The sequence below is a fragment of the Neovison vison genome, chromosome 6, assembly GCF_020171115.1.
Source record: "Neovison vison isolate M4711 chromosome 6, ASM_NN_V1, whole genome shotgun sequence".
Lineage (NCBI taxonomy): Eukaryota > Metazoa > Chordata > Mammalia > Carnivora > Mustelidae > Neogale > Neogale vison.
The window spans coordinates 221,962,210-221,979,261 of NC_058096.1; the positions used below are offsets into that span (position 1 = coordinate 221,962,210).

The following is a 17,052-nucleotide window of genomic DNA, read 5'->3' on the forward strand; positions in this document are numbered from 1 at the left end:
GGCTCCACTTCCCCTGGAACCCGCTTCTTCTGGGTCACGCCTCCCCAGGCTCCGCCCCACTCGCTGTTCCTGGTTCTCTCTTGCTCCGCCCACAGCCCTTAGGGCCCCCTCTCCTAGGCGCAAAGACCGACATGGGGCTGCCCCTAGTACTGCCTGGAGGCCGAGGCCCCAATTCTGGAGACGAGAGCCAGGCCGGAGTCCGTCACACGGGCCACGTTTGAGGGCAGTGGAGAGGCTGCGGGCGTCGGAGCCCCTGCGGGATGGGGCAGCGAGACGGGTTTCCTTCTCCCGGCTCAGGCGCGGATGGGGCAGCCCGGCGCGCGCCGCAGGGGAGGAAGGCCCCCGGCGCGGGCCCCGGATATTTGTGTCAGCGCTGCCGCCACGGTCTCAGCTGATGGGTCGGGATACACGCTCGCGCTCGCGGTCGGCTGGTCGTAGGGGCCGCAGGCAACGGAGCGGGAGTCGGAGCCGAAGTCGGAGCGGGAGCCATGGGCGGCGAAACCGCCGGCGCCGGGACGACGAAGTACGGCGCAGGCGGAGGAGGCAGAGCCGGGAGCGCAGGTAGGATGGCTGCGTGAACGGCGCTGGGGATCCGGCTCCCGGTCCGAGAAGGCTTCCTGGAGAAGGGGACGTCGGCTGAGAGTCGCCGTTAGGCAGCGAGGAGAGGGAGAGGCGCTCCAGGCAGGGTACCCGGTGGTTGAGGGGCAGTAGAGGAGCGTAGTGAGCGAGGCGGGGCGGAGGGGAAGTTAGAGAGGAGGTCGGGGCGGTGAGAAGAAAGCGGATCGTGCAGTTCTGTGTACCGCGGGGCAGGATTTGGCCGCTCTTCGGAGGGAAGTAGGAAGCCAAGGGAGGATATTGAGTGATGTAGTCTGGCTTACCTGTGGAACTTCTTCCGGTTTTCGCGTGGGGAAGGGACTGAGGAGGTTGGCAGGAGTGACAACAGACAGGAGGAGGATGGTACGGTTGTCTAGGCAACAGATGGTGGTGGCGTTCAGAGCAGAGAGGCAGTGGGAGGCGCAGTGGGGAAAGGGCAGATTTGAGAGGGATTTTCTTTCTAAGTAGGGGCGACAACACCTGCTATTGGAAGTGGGAGTCAGAGGAAGGAGCTTTTGGTGACAGGTGGCTGGCCTGGGTTGACTCCTAGGACCTGGGTCTCAGCTTCGCCACGGCCCATGGTCATGTCGTTTCGGACACCTGTCCAGGCTTGGCTTGAGTCTGCTCCAGCACGGAGGGAGCAGACAGTGCCAGGGACGGTCTTCCAGACCTAGGTCCCTGTGCCGACTCAGCCCCTAACTGGCGGTGACCCTCTGGCCAGTCCCTGACCCCCTGTGGTCCAAGTTTGCTCCTCTGTGTACTCATGACCTCCCTGGGGCTTCTCCTGGCACATCGTCTCCCACCCTGTCAGCCTGTTCACACCGTGGCCACAGTGGCTGTAGTTGATTGCCCTCTGTGTTTGAGAAAGGGATCATTGCAACCCAGGACTTCCAAGAAGTTATAAGAAGCAAAACGGAAATAACACAGACGTGGTTTAAACCATGGCTTGGCAGCCTGCAGCCTGTGAGCCGAGAATGGTTTTAATGTGGTTTTTTTTTTAAAGATTTCGTTCATGTATGAGAGCATGCAGACACGCATGCATGAGCATGAGGGAAGGGCAAAGGGAGAAGCAGGCCCCCCGCTGAGCAGGGACACCCCCCCTCCGATGCGGGACGCTATCCCAGGACCCTGAGATCATGACTTAAGTTGAAGGCAAACACTTAGCCAGCTGAGCCACCCAGGCGCCCCTGGTTTTTACATTTTTAGTCGGTGAGGGGAAAAGTCAGAAGAGGAATGGTATTTCCTGATGTGTCAAAATTTTATGAGATTCTTGAATGCGTCCCAAGTTTTGATGTGCGGACGTGAAAGCTTATTGGGGTCTGGCCATGCCCAGCTTTTCCCACCTGTTCAGAGCCGCTTTTGCTCAGCAGCGGCGGAGCGGCACGGCAGGCTCACGTCCTCGGCCGTCTGGCTCTGTACAGGGCGAGCTGGCTGGCTCTGCGGTGAGCCCCTGGCCCACTGTTTTCCGCGTGGGTTCACGTACAGCAGCAGTCTGTGGTCATCCGCGCATCTTTTGTATCTGCTGTTTTCCTGATGTTTGAGTTACTGTAATCAGCCGTCCTGGATGTGTAATTTGAGTTGGCAGTGTTAGTGAAAGTTGGGTCAAAGGTATAGCCTGCAAACAGAGACTCCAGAATAATTGGTTTCCATGGTATAGGTTTTTTGACGTTAGCTCAACAGGTGGAACACTTAACGAAATACAGAGACTTGTTCCTCTACACATTCGAAGGGCCCTGAGCGTTACAGAATCCGTCCTTATGGCTCGTGCGTTCCGTTGCCAGCTCACAGTGGTTTTGCCTGGCGTTTCAGTCCTGCGCATCTTGCTCCATTTCACTCTTGCCCATCCTGTGCGACCTTGTCCTATAAGTTCCCTCTTGTCACCTTGAACAGATCAGGTCCTCTGGTTTCTACATTTATAGCTGCGGCACCACCAGGCCACAGCCTACCTCCCTGCCCTCACTCCCTCCCTCACGCCCCCTCATTCTCACTTTCCACCTGGGCCTCCTGCTGCTGCTTTTTTTTTTTTTTTAAAGATTTATTTATTTATTTATTTGACAGAGAGAGAGAGAGAGAGATATCACAAGTAGGCAGAGAGGCAGGCAGAGAGAGAGAGGAAGGGAAGCAGGCTCCCTGCTGAGCAGAGAGCCCGATGTGGGACTCGATCCCAGGACCCTGAGATCATGACCTGAGCCGAAGGCAGCGGCTAAACCCACTGAGCCACACAGGCGCCCCCCTCCTGCTGCTTCTTGAACGTGCCACATAAATTCCTGCCCCAGGGCCTTTGCCCTAGCTATGCCCTCTTCATGGAGCACTCTCTCCCTGTAGCTTCCTCCCCATTTCCTCCAGAGTTGCCTCCTCAGATCTCCATCTCCTAATGCTAAGTCACTCTGCACTATGTTGTGTCACGCTGTGTGTTTATTTGTTGATGGGAGCCTCTCAAAGGCAGGGACCGTGAGTATCACTGCTCGTGACTGCCGGGTCCCCAGAACCTACAACCTTCCCCGGCACAGCAGATGCTATGGAAACATCTGTCACACGAAAGACTGGCAGGCAGTAAGCAGACCTGTGATTCCTTCCACAGGTCAGATTCGGAGGAAGAAAGGTGGCAGCGGCGAAAGAGGCAGAGCCCGAGCCCGCTGCCGCCGCGCTGGCGCTCACAGGACCGGTCCTCTCAGTCCGACTCCGATGACGGGCGGCAGGAGCAGCAGCGGGGCCGATGGGCCCGCCGGCGGCGGACGCGCTCTTGGTCCCCCGGCTCCTCGGCCTCCAGCTCGGCTTCCCCAGCCCGCTCCCAGAGCCCTCGGGAGGCGGCGGCGGCCCTGAGCCAACAGCAGAGCTTGCAGGAGCGGCTGCGGCTGCGGGAGGAGCGGAAGCAGCAGGAGGAGCTGATGAAGGCCTTCGAGACCCCCGAGGAGAAGCGGGCCCGGCGGCTGGCCAAGAAGGAGGCCAAGGAGCGGAAGAAGCGGGAGAAGATGGGCTGGGGGGAGGAGTACATGGGCTACACCAACACCGACAACCCCTTCGGCGACAACAACCTCCTGGGCACCTTCATCTGGAACAAGGTGAGCCGTCGCGGTGCGCCCTTGCGCCTCTCGTGGTTTTGCCGCGTGCGCCTGTCGTGGTGTCCGTTTTAGGACATGGGAGTCGGCGCTCAGCACGCGCTCCCGGGCGCTGCTTGGCTGCTAAGAGTTTAAGGATTTCATTCGTGTATGAATCATCTACGTGCGCGTGTGTCCTCCCGGCCGCCGGCTTTTCCTGCGGAAACGTTCCTGTCGGCCAAAATCGCAGGGGCTGCGCCCAGAATATGGGGCTCGGCTCACCGTGGCTGGAGAGCAGGTTCTCGGCACCTCACGCCCGAGACAGCATCCCAGCGAACAGGTGCTCGGTCACCTCGATGCTGACGTCTCGCTCCCGGGTCACTCACCACTAGCGGCGGTCCCATGCCCAGGACTGAAAGCTGCAGGTTTTGTTGCCCCGCTGTGGAGGTCAGCTGTCGGCAGGGTCCCGCTCCCTCCAGAGGCTCTAGAGAGTTCCCTCCTACCTTCAGCTGCTGGTGGCTGCTGGGGACTCTTGGCTTGTGGCTGCTTCACCCCAGCCTGTGTTGTCCTCGTCACATGGCCATCTTGCCCGTGTGTCCCCCTTTCTTTCTTGTAAGGTCACTGGCCATTGGTTTAGAGCCCAGCCTCTCCCCCTGTGACCTTGTCTTAACTCATTCCATCTGCAGAGACCCCGTTTCCACGTAAAATCCCCTTCCCGGGTTCCGAGGTTGGGACAGCGCCTCCCCTTTCCAGAGGACACGGTGTAACTCTAACACGTCCCCTGTTCGCTGCGGGGAGGTGGGTGGCCTGGGGTGGCGAGAGCAGCCGGGCACGGCCGGACGCCGTGGCGTTTTCCATTCACCACGTGCCCTCGGACCTTTGTCTAGAACACACCGAGCCCATGCCGCCTTCCCGTGGTCCCGCAGGCCCCCTCCTTGCACCTCATTGGCTCGCCTGTCCTGTGCACTTGCCGGTGCTGGGGGTCGTGGGGGCCAGCCCTGCGTCAGGGAGCTGGAGAGACGGAGCCCCTGTGGAGCCCGCAGCCTCCTGGGGGAGAGACTGTAAATAAGCAGAAGAGCCAAGTGCGCGGAGGCGGGAAGGCGGGAAGGCGGACAGGCGTCGGGCTGCCGCGGCTGTGGCTTGAACTGGGCAGGCCCAGAAAGGTCTTGCTGCGGAGCAAACATCTAAACAGTCTGGTTCCTAATGTGCGATTCCTGCCAGACTGAGCCCCACGGGGCAGTCTCTGTCCCCAGAGCTGGCGCATGGTCAGCTGTCCGCGCGTGTCGGTGTCGAATGAGTGGGTTCGGGGTGGTTTATACACACGTGCTTGGGCATTTCCCCACCAAGTCTTTCTTGGAGCCCATGCTGGCTTTGGGGAATTCACCAGGGAGAGCGTCATCAGCCCCTCCGGTGATAAGCATGTGGGGGCTCGGCCCCCGCTCAGCCCCGAGGCCTCTCTAGACAGGCCCATGGTTTGGGCGGCATCGCACGTCTGTCCCCTCTTCCCGGGGCCGCTGGCCGGCAGCGTGGGCAGCCCCCAGCAGGAGCGGTCACGCGCGCTCTGCGCACCTCGACTCTCCCTCACGCGGCCTCATCTGCGGCAGGCCACCGAGTTGCTGGCCCGTGGTCCCCTGCTCACGGGTGGCCGAGCGTGACCAGAACCAAGGCTGCCTGGCTCCCCGCCGTGCCCGTTGCTTTTCTGTGTGGCTGTAGGTGACAGGCACGATCACCGTTAACACGGCGGCCTGGGCTGAGGCTGGGGAGACCAAGGAGCAGCCCAGGCGTCCAGAGGCGGCCCCGAGCCGGGCAGGCTCGTGTCCCACCAGAGGCACGTTTTCCTGGGCCCCGGGGTGTCCTCACACAGCCCGGGGGGCCCGGATGGGGCGGGGGAGCACTCATCTGTGTGTGCAGGCTTAGCGCCCACGCAGGCAGGGACTGTGGGGGCTGTCCAGGGGCCTGAGGGGTCTCCAGCCCCGTGCCCCGAGCACCCTCCACCAGACGAGGACACACACAGGGAGGAGCCATCTGCTGTGATGTGCGGTGGCCCCAGAGCTGCCCTGGGCAAGTGTGCCTTGAGTCCGTCTCCTTCCTTCGCTGTCCTGCCTCCGCCCACACACGATGCACGTCTGAGCTGCTGGGGGCTTCTACCACCCCCCACCACCCCAAGCTGGCCCAGCAGGGCTTCTGTGTGAACCAGGGCGAGCGGTCCCCGGAAGCCCCCTGGGGCGGGCGGCTGCTTCCCCTCTGCATAGCAGCGCGCGCCTCACCCATGCTGGAGGCCGCTCCGGAGCGCTGCATTCTCTCGTGTCCAGTCTGGGGGCACTAAGGGGGGCAGCGTGTTCGGCGGTGGTCTGCGAGGCGCGGCCGTGGGCAGCTTACTTCTCTCATCTCGTCTCCAGAGACACCGCCCAGGCTGCTGGGTCGCGATGGGGATCTTGTAGGGGCGCCTGGGAAGGGGGGAGGCATCTGCGCTCAGTGGGCGTGTGCTTGGCGCTTCCAGGCCCTGGAGAAGAAGGGGATCAGCCACCTGGAGGAGAAGGAGCTGAAGGAGCGGAACAAGAGAATCCAAGAGGACAACCGCCTAGAGCTGCAGAAGGTGGAGTTGCCCTTGGCCTGTCTCCGCGGGGTCCAGAGCCCTTCCCTCGCGAGGGCCTGAAGGTCAGGGGAGACCTAATTGGCTTACACAGAAAGCCCAGGGGAACTGGCTGGCTTCAGGCACAGCTGGATCCAGGGCTTTGGGCAGTGCCTTCCGCAAGCTGTCTCCCTCCACCTCTCCGTTCTGCTGACCCCTGGGCTCTACTCTCACTTCCTTCATGGGCACCAGAGTGCCCCTGGCTGCTGCAGGCAGCTCTGTCTCCCGCAGAAGGACTCTTCCTCTGTCTTAGGGTCTGTGTGAAGCTTCTGGCCTCCCTGACCAATCCAAGCCCGGGGCCGGTGGGCTGGGGCTGCGCCTGGGTCATCTCCCCATCACCCAAGAGAGTACAGGGCAGGACCCACGAGACCCCCCTGCTGGCGGTTCTGGCCTGACTCTACCCCCCCACCCCTCCCCGGCGCCCCCAGGTGAAGCAGCTGCGGCTGGAGCGGGAGCGCGAGAAGGCCATGCGGGAGCAGGAGCTGGAGATGCTGCAGCGGGAGAAGGAGGCGGAGCACTTCAAGACGTGGGAGGAGCAGGAGGACAACTTCCACCTGCAGCAGGCCAAGCTGCGGTACGCGCCGCAGACACGCTGCTGCCTCCGCCACCCCCCGCCCTCATGGGCCCAAATACGGGGGCCCCATGTGCCCCAGGGCCTTTGTACATGCTCTTTCCCGTGCCTGGAGCCTTCCACTCTGGCTGGTCCCCCTTTCCCTTCAGGTCTCCCCCGATCACCTCAGAGAGTCCCTCCCTCGAGCCCGTCTCCCCTGTCGAGTCGCGTGCGAAGGAGACATCTGAGCGGTCTCTGCCGTGCGTAGTGCTGCTGCACCAGCGTCAGGTGCTAGACCCCGAGCTGGTGTCGTCCTCTATCTCCGCCCCCAGCTCCCGGAGTGTCTGCTCATCAGGCCCCGTCACACATGGACTCAGGAGCGCCTGAGGCCACACAGCGGGCGTCTGAGCCCCAAGCCTGGCGTGTGTGCCCGGGGAACCCGTTCTGGCCTCTCTGTCCTGCCGCCTTCTGGCCGCACCAGCCCCCAGGGCTCAGACCTGCCTGGTTCCAGGCACCCTCGGGTTGGACCAGCCTCAGCCTCTGATGCGCCTCTCCACGGTGTAGCACTGAGGCTTTCATTGCCCGCCCCGGCAGCCCGTCCACTGGGAGGGGGTGTCCCACCCGCCCCTCCGCGTTTCCCCGCCCTGCTCCGCTTCCAGTGGCTGCTCTTCACCTGCCGCGTTTGCCGGGCTCCGGGCTTGGGTCTGTCACCTGTCTCGCTCCTGTGCCTGGTACCCCCTCTTCCAGGAAGACTTCTTTGACCACCACGGCTGCAGGCCTGGCCCCTCCCCCAGCTCCCACACAGGCCCCTTCTCCAAGGCAGGGTCTTCAGGAGGGGCCAGCGTGCACCCTGGGCTCAGACGCAACTTCCCTGCTCCCTGGCAGCTCCAAGATCCGCATCCGGGACGGGCGGGCTAAGCCCATCGACCTGCTGGCCAAGTACATCAGCGCCGAGGACGATGACCTGGCCGTGGAGATGCACGAGCCGTACACCTTCCTCAACGGCCTCACCGTGGCAGACATGGAGGACCTGCTGGAGGACATCCAGGTACCGGCCGGCCCCGCCGCTTGCGTCCGGGCTCCCGGAGCAGCCCTTGGCCGCGCTCAGCCCCCTGCACATCCCTCCCCAGGTGTACATGGAGCTGGAGCAGGGCAAGAACGCGGACTTCTGGCGGGACATGACCACCATCACGGAGGACGAGATCGCCAAGCTCCGCAAGCTGGAGGCCTCGGGCAAGGGCCCCGGTAACCCAGGGCTGGGGCAGGGGAGCCAGAAAGTGCCCGGCGGGCTCTTGGGCACATGGGGCTGTGTCTGCAGGGAGCTGCCTTGGTCCAGTGCTCCCTGCCTGTCTTGGTTTCCCCATGTAGGGTGTCCCTTGCTCTCTGGAGGCCTCTCCGGGAGCCACCAGGGGGCAGCAGCAGGTGCTCCGGACCGTGAGTAGGTGGGGGCTGAGCCCACGGGGCCCCACCGGCTTCCTTTAACCCCTCGTCAGCCGCCCGCTTTCCTGGGAGTGGCGCCCGCGGGGGTTGTTTGTTTGGGTGTCAAGTTTTTGCTGGAGGCTGGGTGTGTTTGAGCGACACTGGGGCTCAGGTCTGCCCGTCTGGGAAGTCAGACCCTTCCGTCTGATGCTCCCTGTCACTCACTCTCTTTCCCCGGAGGCGGCCTCACACATGAGCTCTAAGGGAGTGAGCCCTGGAGCCGGGTTTCTCGTACTTTCTCAGGCAGACATGGGCCCCCGCCCGTCCTGCGTCATGAGCACCCCAAGTCGGGACAGCCGCAGGTGTCCCCAGACGTCCCCTGGTGTCCCCTGGGGACAGACTCGCCCTGGGTGAGAAGCACTGGTCCCGAGGCTTTCACCGAGTGCATTTCTGCCCCTCGAGGCCACCGCTTCAACAGCGCCCGGTTCCCGGGGCCTCATGGGCTGTCCTAGGCCCCGCCGTCGTCAGGCCTGGTGGTGGCCGAGGACACGCGTTCTTCCCTCCCCCAGGCCTATTTGCTCAGAGGGGGTGGGGGGCTGGTTTCCTCTTCTTAGGAAAGGGAGGAGTGTCTTTCGTCATCTCTGTAAGTGGTGATTTGTTTTCCTGCGTCCTTGTCCTCTCGGCAGGACACGTCCTGTAGTGATTTCAGGAGAAAGAAAAGGAAATTCTTTGCTCTCAGAGATGTATGAGGAGGCATTTCCTTTGGTGGCAGTGGCCTGGGTCTAGAACTCTGCTCCCAAGGGCGCTGACCAGGGCAGGTGTGGCCCTGAGTGCGGATCCAGCCCACCAGGCAGCTCGGCGACCTCCTGGGAGCACAGTTGTCCCTTTTGTCCCCTGGGGATGACAAGACACCTTCAGGAGTGCCAGGCGGGAAGCAGCAAGGAAGTGGTTGTCATGCCCCGGAAGCCAAGCCGGCCCCTGTGCCCGGGGGTATCGCACTCGTGGCCGCTCGTGGCCGCCACAGACCCCAGGCCTTCTCGGCCCCCTTTCTCCTTGTCCCTGTGTCCTCTGTGTCCCTCGCCCCCGCCTCCCGCGGCTTCCCTTCACTCTGTTGTGCTGGAGCTGTTCTTTCTGGGACCCCCCATCTTCCTTTCTTGTGCTCTGTGCCCTCGTCTCGGCGGGGCGCATCCTCCAGGAGTGTCTGGCGGAAAGCAGGAAGTTCTTGGACGTCACGCGCAGCAGGAAATGGGTTTCGCCTCCCCTGTGGCTGCGGGCAGCAGGGCCCCGGCTAGAACTCCGGGGATAGGGCCTTCTTCAGACGCCGAACACCTGACCCCGCTCCACCGCAGCCGGGGAAGATGAGGGCCGCCTCTTGCGTGTCCCCCTTTGCGCAGCTCCCCCGTCCCGAGTCCCCGGGTCTCTGGCCGGCTGCCGCTGCGCTGGGCTCCCTTGCTGGTCGCCCCCTTGCGTGGCCGCTTCTCTTCTCCCAGGGATGGCCGAGGCCCCCGTCTGCTTTCCCTCCTCGCCTGCTACAGCAGGGGTCCCAGCGGGCTCTGGCTGTCCTCAGAGACGAGCTTGCTTTTTCACGTCTCCCTTCAGCGTGGTTTCCGAGAGGTCCCTGCTCCTCTGTTCGGGAGACCCGCCAGACACCGTGCGTCCTCTTTACAAATCCAGTTGGGCTTATTTTTCTTTCTCCTGTCGGTAATTGGGAAGTTCCAACTGTGTGATGAGAGTGGGCGTCTGCGGCGGGCCCCCCACTACCTTTCGCTGTGGGCGCTTCCCATGGTGCTGCCCTGTCTGCTGAGCACTGTCCCAGAGCGTCCCCGGTCAGCGCGCTGGAGCCACTCCAGCCCCCGTCAGGAGCCAGCCGGGCCTCGTGCGTTCGGGACCCAGGACCTGGCTTTCTTCAAGCCGGGTGGCAGAGAGGGGCTCCTGCGGGGGCCGCACTGGCGGTTGCTGGCTGGGTGGGTTGTCAGTTCCATGTGTGTGAATGCGGGACGCGGCCCCGTGGGCAGGTGGGAGTGGTCGCTGAATTCAGTCCTGGTCCCGTAATGTTTCTGTGCCTGTCGCAGAGTCTGGGACCGCCTGGGGACCCGCAGCTGTCCGGCAGGGGGTTTGGGTCTCTAGGTGCTGATTCCCGTGCTGGTTGGTTAGAGGGACTTGGGTCCTCTGGGACCGTGTCTGACGAGCTGCGACCCTGTGTCCAGTGGGAGGGCTGCCAAAGCTCGTTGTTGAACAGGGGCTTGTGTTGCTCGTGCACCCCTGCATTCGTCAGCAGCTGCACATCAGCTGCGGGCCCAGCTCAGTGCCAGGGAGGCAGCGTTCCGAAGCCCCACGAGGTCCCTGCCCTGGGGAAGCCACAAATCAGGCTTCCAGGCCAAGGGGAGCAGTTTGGGAGGCAAAATGGACCAGGAGGATCATGTTGCTGGTGGGAAGCGACACATGTGCAAAGGCCCTGTGGCAGGGCTTGGTGTCTGCTGACCAGTAAGGAAGCTGGTGTGTCAGAGCAGGTAGAGTCAGGCTACGCCCATCCCTGTTCTCAGGGACCTCTCCATCCAAGGGCACAGGACATGTCCCTGGGCTCGCAGCCCGTGACGGATGCAGGACAGGGGGACACGCTTGCCTTGGGGCAGTGTTAGGATTTTGCAGAGCCCAGGAAATGACCAACTCCCCTTACTGAGGGAAGAGCCAAGCCCAGAAATGGTGACCCACTTCCCCAAGGTCATCAGCCAAGGCTGACAGAGCAGGGTCTGAGTTCCCCGGGGTTGGGCGGTGAGGTGCTTCCTCTTTGCTGTTGCGGTGCGGGTGGGGGTGGCAGGCCGGGGGTGGCAGGCCGAGGCGCTCCGACTTGGCCAGAGGGTCCGACCAGGGAGAGGCTGGAAACACCTGCCTGGCTCCCCTGATCCGTGGAATCAGAACCATCCCCGGGGAAGGTCCGTGGCCCAGAGTACCCGTCACGTGTTAGAAGGATTCAGCCAGAGGCGGGGGTGGCCGGGAGGAGGCAGGACCCGAGGAAGAGCAGTGTGGGCAAAGGGCAGGGTCTGGCCCCTGCCCCGAGCTGAGCGCCCCGTCCCCCGCAGGGGAGCGGCGAGAGGGAGTCAACGCCTCGGTCAGCTCCGACGTGCAGTCAGTCTTCAAGGGCAAGACGTACGGCCAGCTGCGGGTCATCTTCCAGGGCATCGAGGGCAAAATCCGGGCCGGGGGCCCCAACCTGGACATGGGCTACTGGGAGAGCCTCCTGCAGCAGCTCCGCGCCCACATGGCACGGGCCAGGTCAGCACCGCCCGGCCCTGCAGGGATCGGGGGCCCGGTGGGGCTTGGGGGGCCCGGCCTCCAGCAGCATCTGCCCCTGACTCCCGGGGTCAGCAGACACCACGCAGGCCCTGAGGCCACCCCCGCCTCCTGCCCACCCCACACCCTCTGTGTACAAATTCTCTGCGAGTTTGGCCGCTCTGTGTAAACACAGCGCCTGTCTGCCGCGAACCAGGCGAGGCGGCTCCGCGTTCATTCCCCCCTGCCCGCCTCTCGGGTCCTGTTCAGCCCCGGCTTGGTGGCTCCCAGGGCACACGTGTCCCCGCTGTGGGACCCCTCCCTTCCCAGCCCTGGAGGGCTTCCCAGACCCAGCTCCCGGCAGGGTCTGTGACCTGAGTCCTGTTTTCTCGTTGCTGAAGCGCGGCCCCCAGCGGCCCCCCCTCTGCGGCCATAGACCTCTGCAGCCCCCAGCACCCTCTGTGCTCCGCAGCCTGGAGTGTGAGGACACGGCCTGGGCAGGCGCCGCTGGTCGCTCTCCCTGGCTCCCAGGACCCTTGCCTTGAAAGGGGGTCAGGACGAGGGCTGGGGCGGGGGGTGACCGCCGGGCGGTGTTGCAGGCTCCGGGAGCGGCACCAGGACGTGCTGCGACAGAAGCTGTACAAGCTGAAGCAGGAGCAGGGCGTGGAGAGCGAGCCCCTCTTCCCCATCCTCAAGCAGGAGCCCCCGTCACCTGGCCACAGGTACGTCACCCGGCTACAGGTACGCGGCCTCCTGTCCCCACGCCCCTCCTCAGCCAAGGACCTTGTGGGGGCCCCGGGCCGCCTGGTCCCCAACCTGCTGCCGTCGGGCCCAGCCCAGCCCTCTCCCTTCCGCAGCCTGGAGCCCGAGGACCCAGCGCCCACCCCGCCCGGGCCCTCGTCAGAGGGCGGCTCCGGGGATCCTGAGGCCGAAGGGGCGGCGCCCGCGGAGGGTGAGGCAGACGGGGAGGCGGTGCTCATGGAGGAGGACCTGATCCAGCAGAGCCTGGACGACTACGACGCGGGCAAGTACAGCCCCCGGCTGCTCACGGCGCATGAGCTGCCGCTGGACGCGCACGTGCTGGAGCCCGACGAGGACGCGCAGCGGCTGCAGCTGTCCCGCCAGCAGCTCCAGGTCACAGGTGCGGCCGGGGGACCCACGCTGTCTCCCCCTGGGGGCGGGGGCGGGGCAGGGGGGGGGCGGGGACAGGGCCCTCCCCCCACCCCCAGCCCCGCTCACTGTGCCCGGCCGGCAGGCGACGCCAGCGAGAGCGCGGAGGACATCTTCTTCCGGCGGGCCAAGGAGGGCATGGGCCAGGACGAGGCGCAGTTCAGCGTGGAGATGCCGCTGACGGGCAAGGCCTACCTGTGGGCCGACAAGTACCGGCCGCGCAAGCCGCGCTTCTTCAACCGCGTGCACACGGGCTTCGAGTGGAACAAGTACAACCAGACGCACTACGACTTCGACAACCCGCCGCCCAAGATCGTGCAGGGCTACAAGTTCAACATCTTCTACCCCGACCTCATCGACAAGCGCTCCACGCCCGAGTACTTCCTGGAGGCGTGCGCCGACAACAAGGACTTCGCCACGCTGCGCTTCCACGCGGGGCCGCCCTACGAGGACATCGCCTTCAAGATCGTCAGCCGCGAGTGGGAGTACTCGCACCGCCACGGCTTCCGCTGCCAGTTCGCCAACGGCATCTTCCAGCTCTGGTTCCACTTCAAGCGCTACCGCTACCGCCGGTGACCGCGGGGCCCCTCCTGGCCGCTGCTGCCCCCGCCGGGCCGGCCGGGCGGGACCTTCCCCTCTCCTGGAGGTGGGGGGTGGGGGGGAGTCCCGGAGAACCTGCCCCGGAGCACTGAGTGGGCAGGGACCCGCGTCCAGGGCTGACCCCTGCCCCTGGCCCTTGCCCGGGCTGGCCTGGTGCTGCCACGGGTCCGTGTCCCCCACTCGCCCCGGGTGGGCATGCACAACCCCTCTGCCATCGCGTCCAGCAGCCCAGGACCCGCGGAGATGCTTTCCGTGTGAGGCGCCAGCACCCCTACCTGGCCTGGGTGCTCCCCCGTGTCCCTCCAGCTGCGTTCCTGGAGGCCGCCGCCCGGCCGGCCCGAGACTGCCCTGGCTTCCTGCGGGTGGCCGAGCTCGGCTGCGGGGCTGACAGGTGCGGCCCCCCCACACCCACGCGCGGCCCCAGGACCGTGGCTTCTGACACCTGGTTCCAGAGACGGTTCCCGCCCGAAGGGGGGGACCCCCGGCGCCGGCTCCCCTGAGGGCCGCACCCACGTGCCCTTTTCCGTCTGGAAACATTTTAGGTTGTTTCTCTAAAATGACTTTTTTTAGGTGGGGGGAAATGTCTTATTTTCATTGAATAATTTCAACTCATGAAGTTGCATGTTTTTTTAATAAACACTTTATTTTAGAATATTTCCAGAGTTCGGGAAATGCTGCGCAGATGGTCTGGAGTCCCAGGCCCTGCCGCCACAGGCGGTCACATTGTCCCGTCCTCTGTGGGTGCAGGACACAGCACAGCCGGGGCGAGAAGACCTTTAACCGCAGCGCTTAAAACTCGGCCGTGGCCGTCCCTCGGGAAGCCTCCTGCTGTCCGCAGGTGTCCTGGGCTTTGCCTGCCCGCGGCCTCCTGTCCCCCTGGGGGTGCCCGGCCGGCTCGAGCACAGGGGCTGGGGGCTGAGGAGCTGCTGTCCCAGGCCAGGGGATGGCGGTCTGCGGTCACGTGGACGGGAGCTCTGGGCCAGGAAGGGGGGCGGGGACGCTGCTCGGCCCCCCACAGTGCCTAGGCCGCCCTCCTGACAGGGAACCGTCCGGCCCGGTGTCCGTGGCCCAGACTGACCGTCCCCGGGCCCCCGGGCGCCCCCAGCCCTGTGTTAGTCCTATTCCAGGAGCACCTGGCGCAGCCCGGCCTCTCCTTTGTCCTGCCCCACCTCACGCACCCACAGCAGCAGCGGGGACGTGGGTCTGGTCGAGGAGCCTCCGAGCCGGGAGCCGGGGCGGCAGCTGGCCCACCCACAGCAGCCCGGTGCGGGGCAGGATGGAGCACGTCCTGCCCCTGCCCCACCCTGACGCACGTCGCTCGTCCATCTCTGACTACCTTCGAGTCTTGCGTGTGTCTGCACAGTTGGTTCCAGGTGACCTCTGGGCCGCTGCGCTGTCACTGCACACAGAGCAGGCCCCCGGGTGCGGGCCTGAGTCTGGGGCACACCCAGGAGGCCCTTCAGCGTAGCCCGGCACTTGGTCACAGGCTGGGTAAGGTGGCGGCTGTGTCCCGGCACCGTCCAGCTCTACGCAACGTCGTCTGTGTCCTTTTGGGGCTTCTGAGGCTTGCAGAGACCCACATCTTCAAGCCTAGAGAGTGGTGGTCGGGTTAGAGCCTGCAGCCGGGGAATCCCACCTCCCAGCTCGCCGCCGGAGTCCAGCCTCAGTTTCTCCACCTGCTCCCAGGAGAGTCCCAACTCCGTTTCTGCAGTCCCCGCAGGGTGTGGACCCCAAGGGAGGGGTGGCTTGCCAGGTGCATGGTTTTTTTTGTTGTTGTTTTCTTTTTTTAAAGATTTTACTTATTTATTTGACAGACAGAGATCACAAGTAGGCAGGCAGAGAGAGAGGAGGAAGCAGGCTCCCCGCCGAGCAGAGAGCCCGATGCGGGGCTCGATCCCAGAACCCTGGGATCCCAGAACCCGAGCCGAAGGCAGCAGCTTAACCCACTGAGCCCCCCAGGCGCCCCTCACCAGGTGCATGTTTAAGCCGGGATACCCGGTCTGAAGGGCGGAGGCTGGGCCCAGACACCCCAGACCAAGGGGTTAGGCTGCAGCAGGGGGAGGCATTGGGTCTCAGGGGCCCAGAAGTCACGCGGAAGGCTTCCCAGAGATGGGGCGCAGGAGCCAGACTGGGCGAGGCAGCGCAGGGCTGCTGGGCAGAGGACAGGCCCGCGGGTGCTCCCGGGGAAGGGGGCCCGCGGGGTGACAGCAAGCCCAGGGGCTGGACTCTTCCCAGTGCCCTGGGGAGCCAGAGAGGGCAGGTGATCCGGACAGGGCTGTGAGCTGGGGTCAGGGGCGACCCTTGAGGCAGAATGGAGGCACCCCTTGGCGCCCACCCTCCTGACCCAGGGTCCACCCAGTGCCTTAAGCTGCCCCCAACCCCCACCCCATCCTTTTCCTGCCCTGGGCTGCGGAGGCTAAGAATAGATCCTCCCTGCTTGGCCCCCACCGGAAACCAGCCCCGGGGGGCGCATCCTGAGCCTGGCCTCTGTTCTCACCATCTGGTCCTCCCAAGCCTGAGCGGACTGCGAGGGGCGGGGCTGGGAGGGAGGCCCGGAGGTGCCGGAAGCCAGAGCTGTGTGCAAATCTCACCCACATGTGGCCTTAGATGCCTCATTTCCTCCCTCTGGACCTCAGTTTCCCCTTCTTCTTTTTTTTTTTTTTTAAGATTCTATGTGGGTTTTTTTTTTAATCTTAAGAGTGAGTTTATTTATTTGACAGAGATCACAAGCAGGCAGAGAGGCAGGCAGAGAGAGAGGGGGACGCAGGCTCCCCGCTGAGCAGAGAGCCCGATGTGGGGCTCGATCCCAGGACCCTGGGACCATGACCTGAGCCGAAGGCAGCGGCTTTAACCCACTGAGCCACCCAGGCGCCCCACGATTCTGTGTTTTCACGTGCTCCCCACACACGGAACATGGGCTGAGATTCACAGCCCCGAGATCAGGAGTCTCGTGCTCTACCGACGGAGCCGGCCGGGCGCCCCTCAGGTTCCCACAATGCCTTGCAGCGTTGCGGTGCTGCCCAGACTCAGCGCGGGGCAAGTGCCCCTCTCTGACGCCTGCTGTGGCCCGTTCCCAGAAAGGACGCTGGTGCCTGTTATCTCGGGCAGAGGAAGTGGGAAGGGAGCCGTGTCCCTCAAGTCCCCCCACATCTGGAGCTCAGCTCCACATCCTCTTTCCACCCCATCTGCCTTCTCGCAATTTCCCAAAGCCTCATGCTCCCTTTCCTCCCCAAAGTTTTAAACATAATTTCTGCCACGACCGCGTGTCTCTGATCCCTGGCACTCCTATTCATCCTACAAAGCCCAGTTCTCACCTTCGTCCCCCAGGATGCCTTCCTGGCTCATCTCTGGGCCACCCTAAGCCCTCTTACTTCCTCTGGCCCCCGGCCTGGCCGCAGGGGGCTGGACTCTGTCCAACTCTGTCTCTCCAGCAGGAGGGCATCCTCAAGGGCAGATCTGATGCAGAATTGTCCCACCACGTGGACTAAGACACGGAGTTGCTCTTGAAGAGGTTTTGGCAGGGGTGGTGGGCGGGGTGAGATTGCTTGGGAGAACGCGGCTTTACGCAAGCGGGGCCTTGGAGCCAGGGCTCTGGCAGATGCATAGGAGCTGGGGAGACCCCACACCACGGAGGAGAAGTCAGAGTTAACCTCTGAATCCTCCACACCTCAGACACTGGGCCAGGACGGGAGAGGCCATCCGGAAGGACGCTGGGGATGCTGGCTGTGCGCTGGGTCCTAGAGGCCGGAAGGATGGTGGGGTGGGGAGCCAGAAGAGGG

General features: G+C 64.1%; 1 protein-coding gene across 1 annotated transcript; it reads left to right on the forward strand.

Annotated features, from left to right (window-relative positions):
• The first annotated feature begins 385 nt into the window (after nucleotides 1–385).
• On the forward strand, nucleotides 386–13,324 carry CACTIN (cactin, spliceosome C complex subunit). The gene is made up of 10 exons (XM_044254568.1): nucleotides 386–561; nucleotides 3,176–3,656; nucleotides 6,133–6,228; nucleotides 6,693–6,838; nucleotides 7,700–7,862; nucleotides 7,945–8,059; nucleotides 11,314–11,506; nucleotides 12,103–12,225; nucleotides 12,361–12,644; nucleotides 12,759–13,324. The coding sequence occupies exons 1-10, from the start codon at nucleotides 395–397 to the stop codon at nucleotides 13,247–13,249; spliced, it is 2,259 nt and encodes a 752-aa protein (XP_044110503.1). The 5' UTR covers nucleotides 386–394; the 3' UTR covers nucleotides 13,250–13,324.
• The last annotated feature ends 3,728 nt before the right edge of the window (nucleotides 13,325–17,052 follow it).